This window comes from Sinocyclocheilus rhinocerous, unplaced genomic scaffold (assembly GCF_001515625.1).
Source record: "Sinocyclocheilus rhinocerous isolate Xijiao unplaced genomic scaffold, SAMN03320098_v1.1 scaffold1283, whole genome shotgun sequence".
NCBI lineage: Eukaryota > Metazoa > Chordata > Actinopteri > Cypriniformes > Cyprinidae > Sinocyclocheilus > Sinocyclocheilus rhinocerous.
The window spans coordinates 508,382-517,710 of NW_015642522.1; the positions used below are offsets into that span (position 1 = coordinate 508,382).

The 9,329-nt window shown below is 34.9% G+C and overlaps 2 protein-coding genes across 2 annotated transcripts; one reads left to right on the forward strand and one right to left on the reverse strand.

Annotated features, from left to right (window-relative positions):
* Positions 1-393: 393 nt before the first annotated feature.
* LOC107755994 (uncharacterized) lies at positions 394-2,819 on the forward strand. The gene is made up of 5 exons (XM_016572956.1): positions 394-474; positions 576-905; positions 1,098-1,229; positions 1,465-1,559; positions 1,911-2,819. Exons 1-5 carry the CDS (start codon positions 447-449, stop codon positions 2,067-2,069), a joined length of 744 nt encoding a protein of 247 aa, XP_016428442.1. The 5' UTR covers positions 394-446; the 3' UTR covers positions 2,070-2,819.
* A 1,392-nt stretch (positions 2,820-4,211) lies between these two features.
* Positions 4,212-9,323, reverse strand: LOC107756024 (renin receptor-like; the record flags this gene model as incomplete). Its single annotated transcript, XM_016573000.1, has 7 exons — positions 4,212-5,246; positions 5,599-5,709; positions 6,770-6,919; positions 7,242-7,295; positions 7,771-7,908; positions 8,820-8,915; positions 9,246-9,323. Coding segments are annotated over 7 exons (822 nt in total), but the record flags the coding sequence as incomplete, so codon positions are not given.
* Positions 9,324-9,329: the final 6 nt, after the last annotated feature.

The window sequence follows — 9,329 nt, forward strand, 5'->3', positions numbered from 1 at the left end:
ACTTGTACAGAACATACATGTCTAAAACCCACACTTGCTAACTTGAAACTAGGTCAGCAAAACCACATGCTGGTGCTGTCAGAAAACACCCAGACATACTAGCTATACTAGCAAGTTTGGCCAGAAGTTTTGTTAAAAAAAAATCAGCTTCAAAATTCTATTTAGTTTAGGTGCCAATATAGCAATTTAATTAATTGAAAATAAAACCTTTTGGCAGCTGAAATTACTTAACCAAAACAAACACTTTATCTCATGCACTTTGACCTTCTTAAATGCTTTAATAACAGTAAACAGTCAGGTCAGAGCAAGTTCAACGTCTACATCCTCTTTTCAAGGGTGTCTGGTGGTTTCCTTCTAATTTGTTTCTGCGCATCTGTGTAGCACTTCCTCACAGATTCGTAGTTAAGTTAACCATCTTTACTGCATGTGAGTAAAACAATCACAGAATGAGGACGGCGCAACTTTTACTCTTCTGTAAGTTACTCAGTGTAATTTCTGTGTGATCTTCACATGACTGAATAGTTTTCAAGGTTGAAAGAGTTATGTGTTTTACCATATGCGTTTTATCTTCACAGTTCTACTGGTGTGTCAAACTACAGAGCGTTTAACTGATAAACTGGTGAATTTAGGGCAAAACGTGACTTTAGACTGTCAGATTGGTGTAAAAGAAATGTATTGGGTTTTCCAGAAACTCTCAGATTCTCCAGTGCCGATACTGCGAACTTTCACATCAGACTCTACATCATCTAATGCACAAGACCAAAGACTGAAAGACAAATATTCATCACTAACTTTGAGCCGTTTATTTATTAGTAACGTAACTATCAATGAATTAGGAATATATTATTGTGTAAAAACAGGCTCATTTCTACAGCTCAGTGAGGGCATCAGACTTTACATCACTGGTAAGTTATTTCTAAATCAACTGCAATTAACACATCAAATTTGCTGTTGTATATACTAATTATATTATAAATGATCTAAAAACGAATTATTATCTGTGTTACTGCAATATATACTTTTACCCTTATCAGAGGTGTTTAATCATTTATTGGCAATAAAAATGCAAAACTTATACAATTATTCTGTTTAAACAGAATCTATCCAAGATCAAAATCAAACAGAATACAACAATCATACACAATCACAATGTGAAACAACTCCCAAGATTCACAAGATTCTGACTGTTACATCCTTCCTATTCAACATTTTGCTGATCATTGCAATAGGTGAGATTTCTAAGATACAATCAAGTTGAAAATACATAAAATAATAATAATAATAAATAAATTAACATGAGCATATGTTCAAATGAATCTCCTCAGTGTCATTTAAATTTAAAAGTTTAGTGTATTCCTTTATGAAGAGTTTCTCTGAAATGCACTAATGCATTGTTTCATTATGCACGTGTATTATATTCATTCCATGATGATAACTTAACCAAAATATAATGTGCTACTTTAGGTCTGTTAATGTTCAAACTTAAGAAGCCAAGAAAAAGTCGACATCAACCCCAGAATGTCGAAACAGTACCACTTGAGGACTTAAACACTGCACAGGTAAGACTTAAATTGCTATACGATTCAGTTGCCATTTTAGTTCATAGTACAAAGTGTTTCCAAAATTTCCAGGCAACAGCTAAAATGTCTCATCAAGTTATTCTAGTGTTAGCGGAAGGTGTTTAGAAACTCGTTACTTGTGAAATGATGATGATGGAGATCATTCTTCAGATTTCACAGCTCATGACGATTTGTGAAACATCTTAAGCAACTAAAACACATAGTTAGCTGAAATAACTCTACTAGATGTTCTAAAAATTCCCAAATGTTTTACAAAATTAACCAAACGTGTTCACATGTGTGGTGAAGATGTTTATAAAGTGGCTAATTTCATTGTTATTGTTCTCGTAGTATTCTGAAATCGAGTTGCCCACATATTCCAGAAGAGAAAATCCCATTCAGATAAACGGCACTTATGTACTTCTTCAGAAGCCAAAGCCGCATCCTAGATCAACACAAGCAGAAATCATCACATCTTGCAACCTACAAAGTTATAATGAGGTAGTCTGACACCTTCTGTGGGTGTATCCTTTTCGGTAGGATTAAGTTTTATAACGGTCAATGTGTTTCCGTCACTGTTTGAATGAAATCATGTTATTTACTTATTTATAAAATACATAATTTGGATGTGTGTTGCTACCAAGTACGTCAGACATGTTAACAGATCAATCTTGATTAATGTGGTTACAGTTTACAGTAAGGTTCAATGCATTAACATTAAATTACAATGGACAATACTTATTAATCCTGGTTAATGTTAATTCATGTTAACAAACATTATTATGAAGTATATTATTTATGTTTGATTGTATTGATTTTATTTTATGTGGTTAACCATGCTGGTTTAGGATGATTTAGTTGGTCCCCAGACTGGCCAAGCTGGTGTTTAGCTGGTCTCCCAAATCTGACCAGCTGACAAGTACCCAAAACGCATCAAAAACCATCAAATTAGGTCAGAAAACCACTTTTCCCTAGTGGACGTTCTTGAATCAAAGTGCAAAAACATTAATTATGGTACAACGTCGAACAAAAAGTACAAGATAGCAAGAAAAAAACATGGTCTAGAGATGTGTTGTGCAACACTGACTGAAGTTTTGCCATGCTTCATGTGAACAGATTGGTAAAAGTGCTACTTCCTGTTTCTGAAAAAAACAACAGCAAAATGTCTACATTAGGTCAAAAACTAAAAGGTCTAGGGTTCAATATGGTTTCAGAAAAAACATCAGGCAAGTGTTTTAAACTTTCTGAACATTGTTTTCCTCAGTAACGTGTTGTAGCATGCACGTGTGACTCATAAAGACATTAAAACTTGTTTTAAGAGATGAATGGAGTTTTTGAAGTTTTGCCATGCTTCATGTGAACAGATTGGTAAAAGAGCTACTTCCTGTTTCTGAAAAAAACAACAACAGCAAAATGTCTACATTAGGTCAAAAACTAAAAGGTCTAGGGTTCAATATGGTTTCAGAAAAAACATCAGGCAAGTGTTTTAAACTTTCTGAACATTGTTTTCCTCAGTAAAGTGTTGTAGCATGCACGTGTGACTCATAAAGACATTAAAACTTGTTTTAAGAGATGAATGGAGTTTTTTTTCTTATTTGGGTTGCACTTACATTTGTACATTTTATATGATAACACAATGTTTCATAGGAATTAACAACATCTATACACAACCAGGGCCGTAACCACCATAGACACTGAGGAAAACAAGTCCGTTAGGATGTTACATATATGTATCCATGAAAACTTTCAGTTACATTTTTTAGGCTATTTTTTTTACTGCTCAGCGTCTAACCGCGCTCGTCAAAATGATTGATATGACTCTTGACCAATCAAATTAAAGTAGGCGGGGTTTACTCTTCACAGAAGCAGTGCGGGAATTCCAGCGCGGTATTTCGGTTTTTAACGGTGAAAGAGAGCAAGGTAAGATGGAAATAGCAAAACATTTAATATTTCACAACTGTTTATGATAGAAATGTTAAACGACCGACAGTAATATCCAGCACTGCAAACTACTCGACTTTTCCCCCAGATATGACTGTTTTGGTATCATTTACATGATTCATAGAATTTCTAAATGAACGTGAAGAGATAAGAAACGATTTGCGTTTTCGCCGTATTAGGCATACAAATGAGTGAATGTGTACATATTTTAAAATGTTATTTGTAATTAGTTCAAAATAATTACTTCCCTACTAGAATTAGATTTATTAGATCTATTTCCTTAACTGTTCTATTTTAAACTTTCTGAACATTGTTTTCCTCAGTAACGTGTTGTAGCATGCACGTGTGACTCATAAAGACATTAAAACTTGTTTTAAGAGATGAATGGAGTTTTCTTTCTTATTTGGGTTGCACTTACATTTGTACATTTTATATGATAACACAATGTTTCATAGGAATTAACAACATCTATACACAACCAGGGCCGTAACCACCATAGACACTGAGGAAAACAAGTCCGTTAGGATGTTACATATATGTATCCATGAAAACTTTCAGTTACATTTTTTAGGCTATTTTTTTTACTGCTCAGCGTCTAACCGCGCTCGTCAAAATGATTGATATGACTCTTGACCAATCAAATTAAAGTAGGCGGGGTTTACTCTTCACAGAAGCAGTGCGGGAATTCCAGCGCGGTATTTCGGTTTTTAACGGTGAAAGAGAGCAAGGTAAGATGGAAATAGCAAAACATTTAATATTTCACAACTGTTTATGATAGAAATGTTAAACGACCGACAGTAATATCCAGCACTGCAAACTACTCGACTTTTCCCCCAGATATGACTGTTTTGGTATCATTTACATGATTCATAGAATTTCTAAATGAACGTGAAGAGATAAGAAACGATTTGCGTTTTCGCCGTATTAGGCATACAAATGAGTGAATGTGTACATATTTTAAAATGTTATTTGTAATTAGTTCAAAATAATTACTTCCCTACTAGAATTAGATTTATTAGATCTATTTCCTTAACTGTTCTATTTCTACATCTAGGCTACTTTATTAAAAACAGTCTCCCCAATGTTTAATAAATGGTTACAACCTTGTACACAACAAACAGTCACACTTAAAAGGTCTAATTTTCTACTATATATTTATATTAAATGAAAATGACATTTATTTAATTAAACAAATTTACATGGGAATGGAGCAATTACACCATATCCAGTATTCGGGAAGGAAAACAGCACAATGAAGTGAACAACAAACAATAAATAGAGTTAAATCTCAATTCTTTACATCCTAACATTAGATTTTCCTCTTCACATTATGCAAATCTACAAGATACAGCAATTAAGAAACGTCACAAACAATTTTATTTGTCCATCTATCAACCGGCATCAATAAATAATCTTTATATCTGTGTTTGATTGCGTCATAAAGATGAAGCATTTATACAAGCAATTCTGTGGTACCCACATCAAAAATAAAACACATTCAAATGCACTCAAATACAAAACACAAAATGGAATGGGGTGTGGTGGACGTCATCAGTCCAATCGGATCTTCTGATTGGTCATCCTGTAGATGATGCTGTCATATCCGGGATCCATGTTCCAGAGGTTGTACGAGATCACGATGACGGCTAAAGCCAACACGATCATCAGCCACAGGACAATGTTAAAGACCACAGCGTAATCATAGTCGTACTTGTAGGCCAGGTTGTAGAGGCTGCCTTGATTACTCTGAAACAACCACACGCTAGCGTTACATGAAGTTCAACGTTCAAAAGTAGGTCAGCGAAGGGGGTTTCTACTGTACTGTAACAGTCTTCTTGTTTTAGAACAAAACAAACAGGTTATGGGTTGGAAAGGTGAGGGTCGCTAAGATAAAACTATACGCTACTATTTGCTAACCAGCTACTAAAGCTTACGCAATTTATGTTAAATGTCTTACAGAAGTGGTCTTGAAACGATTCTTTCTTCTCGTACCGTGACGAATAAGAATAACGCTGAAAATGTGGACCTGATCCAATATTACTATTTTTTTCTATGTAGAAATGTTTGCTTTTAGAAAAGCTTATTGCAGTTAACTTACGATCTGAAGGATGGAGCGTGACTTCCTGGTCAGAGGGGCTTCAAATGTCTTCACCGTCACCACTTCTACAACCGCGTTGTTTGCATAGACATTGGCGACATTGTCTGCGAACTTTGTACACGTACAAACAAACAGATTTTAATGTAAAAGTACTAAAAACAGCAGTACTATTGTATTATTTATTACTATAATAATAGTAGTACTGTATTAGTACTAAATAATAATAGTACTGTATTATTTAGTACTAATAATATTATTATTATTATTTTTGTAATGTATTATTTAGTACTACTAGGCCAAAAAAACAAACACATTTTATATCTGGAACCAAGCAGAGAAATATATATGAAAATGTAATTAATGAATAATTAAATTTAATGAACAATAATGATCTTATGTTCATGACAAAACAATAAAAGAGAAATTTGCAGATATCTAAATAACCTAAAAGTTGTCGTATTAGGGGCTAAAAGTCAAGCTTTTAAATGTTTTGTCTTAATTTATTTTAACTTGCTATATTAACAGTTTTACACAGTAAAAGTGTGCCATTTTTCAGCTTAAAATAAGTAAAGATAATAAAGCATAATTCCTTTTTTTGCCTAAAAATGCCTTAATGCAAAAATAAATATAAAAATCTTAATTGTCCTTGTCCTAAGGCTTAACGACAAAAAACTACTAGTCTTCCTCATTTCTAGCAGAACATTTTAGCAACTTCCATGTTCCATTTAAAAAAATTAATAACTTTTGCTTGCGATTCTGTAATTATTGTCATATCTATTGTGATAATTTACAATACACTACTATCTATTATACAATATGAACACATTATCAAACTGTATTTACATTAATGTTACACTGTAATGTATTTAAAAAAAAATTAAAACTACAGTAAAATTAATGTACTTTGTTGCATTAGAGACCATTGTGTCAGTAAACAAGAAAGAGGCCAGCACAGCAGTGTTATCTTAGTATCACTGATATCACTAATATTTAGAATTAGTTTTTATTTTTATATTTCCAGTTTGGTTTTAATTTTAGTTTAGTTTAGTAACTACCAACTACCATTTTTATTAGTTCTTAGTTTTGTTTTTTATTTCAGTTAAAATTTATTTCAAATAATAGAAAAGTTAATGTTTTAGTAAACTATAATAATGCAGCACAGTCTCCATACCTTCTGCAGAGCGGACGTCAGGATCCTGGTAGCGTCGGCGAACTGAGGAGAGTCTGTGCCATAACGACGGACGATTTCCTCCAACCCCGCCAGCTCTAGAGAGTACAGGTCAGGAGCCGGGTCTTTAGCCAGATGCTTGTGTTTCTGCAACTGCAGCAAACAGAAAGAAATACTTCAATAACACAGAATCAATAGAGTAAATTATCAGTGAAAAAGGACAATTCACTTTGTTTTAAAAAGTTGCCACAGTAATTTAATTTAATCAACAAAAAAAAACATTAAGAAAAAACACATTTTATATATTTAGGAACTTTATGAGACTAAAAAGCAGATGCAAACATTGAGGCTAGATTAAAAATAAAAGGATTTTAAACTAGAAAACAAAAATCAACCTATAAAATCTCGCACGGCTGATTTATATGGGACAAACTGTCATAAAGTGTATGGGCTCAGAGCAGACAGAGAAACTCACCAGAGCTGAGATGTCATACAGCACCTGCACCTCAGACAGGAACAGAAGATCAGCCTGAAAAACACAGACCACCACATAAACACATTAAAACCGGTATATTTAGATCAACGCCTAGTTTAGGGTGGGAAACAAAAACCAACATGTATCTATCTACTGAACGATGGTTTCTATCTGTAACAACTACTTTCACATGTTGATATTTTAAGGCAGAAGCCACTTCCTACTATGACCGAAAAACTGCTACAGAAACTGTTACAAGTCCATGTCTGTACAAAGTGTGTGAATACTGTAAACACTAATAAATGATAGATAGATAGGCAGATAGATAGATAGATAGATAGATAGATAGAGGGGTGCAGGATCGGGAAAGATCCTCGAGCTGGGATTCGAACTTGGGACGCCCGTAGTGCAATGATGCTATATGTCAGCACGCTGCCCACAAGGCTATCAGTGCCGACAGATAAATACATTTTTTATTAGTTATTTGACATCTATGGACAAAGTAGATCTCAACACCATGAGTCTTCACCTCATTATTACGGCTGAGAGAGATGAGAGGAAGGGAGGTGAGGACAGATCCGTCCTGGGACAGACGTCCACGGATCTGTTGCAGGGTCACGGGCAGGTCCTCAAAAACAGTGTTGGCCATTCCCATCATATACAGCCTCTGAAACACACAATCAAGACATTTCTTAATATTAGACGCTAGGGATGCTCCGATCGATCGGCCAGAGATCGGTATCGGCCGATAATCATACTGGAAAATCCGTCATAAATAAATAAATGTAAGGGAAACACATCCCACAGCACAACCACCTGAGCCCAACTTCAGTCTACTCATCAAATAATTTGGCGCCGCAGTCATGTCATCGCCGGTGTGGCAATGCTATAACGTTTCGAGAAACAATGAAAAATTCGCTGTTTGTCGTGTATGTTTTGCATGATTCATCTACACAGCAGATTCAGTGACGTTAGAGCTGATCTGCGCCTCACTGCACGCGTCTGCGGCGTTACGGCTCCACGGCCACCGGACACATATTAAATGAACGTTCTGGGTTCAATACATGTTCCATTAACATCATCTATGACTTTGTGAGAATTTCACCAAAAGACAAACAATTTAGACTTGTCTCTCAGTTTGTTCAAGAAAAAATTTATTTACTTTACTAATTATAAAGAACATAATTGAAACTATTTTTGAATTACCATAATAACAGCAAGTCTTTTATTTTTAGTGCTGTATCAGCACATACAACAATTAAAAAAAAAGACACATAAGACAAATAATAAGACAAAAGAACAATAATTTAAAACATAATTAGACAACTCTTTTTTTATATAAAAACTACAAACATTTAACTTAACACTGGATAAAAATGCTAATTTTCCAGTATTAAAAAAACAAGTCAGTCCAATTAAATATTCTTTACAGTAGGTCTCATTTTAACTTTGCATTTTATTGCATCAGATTTTAAGCATCTCACGTGCATCTTTATCTGCAGAGCACTTTGTGTGTTTGCAGGCATCACTTATGTGGTTAGTGAGTCGTAATGTGCCAGAGATTCGCTGAGGTCATACCTCCTCACTGGGGGCGAGCTGCAAGACCACAGGGGTGCTGCCGGCAAACAGAGTGTGCACCGTGTTTGCCACACTGTCCAGAGTGAACGGAACCGGCTGAAACCAGACAGACAGAGACAGATAGATAGACAAAGTAGTGCCATCAGTCTCATGATACAAAATAAGGGAAGTCTAGCAGGGAAACTACACGGCTACTCAATCTTGAAATATCCTTATTTCCTGGAACTTACAAATTAGCTGTTGAAACTTTTTTTCAGGGTCTACAGGGACTTATTTAACTTTACTCATTCATTTAAAGGTTAAAGTGACAACCTACACGTTGAATCAAAGACATAAAAGCAAGAAAGAGTGTGAGACAAAAACCAGCTTTTGCATTCATGCACCACAGAACCTAAAATAACTTGTGCGTAAGAATGCATTACTCACGTTTTCAAGAGGGTAAGAGGAAATGTTTTTCGGAAAGTCGAGGCTATCCAAGCCACGCACGACGATCAGAGCGTTTGCACGCGG

Excerpts from the sequence above, each read along its gene's own strand:
- LOC107755994 (XM_016572956.1), top strand. The coding sequence starts at position 447 with ATGAGGACGGCGCAACTTTTACTCTTCT. Across the intron at positions 906-1,097 it reads CATCAGACTTTACATCACTG|AATCTATCCAAGATCAAAAT; the intron begins GTAAGTTATTTC and ends CTGTTTAAACAG. Across the intron at positions 1,560-1,910 it reads AGGACTTAAACACTGCACAG|TATTCTGAAATCGAGTTGCC; the intron begins GTAAGACTTAAA and ends TTGTTCTCGTAG.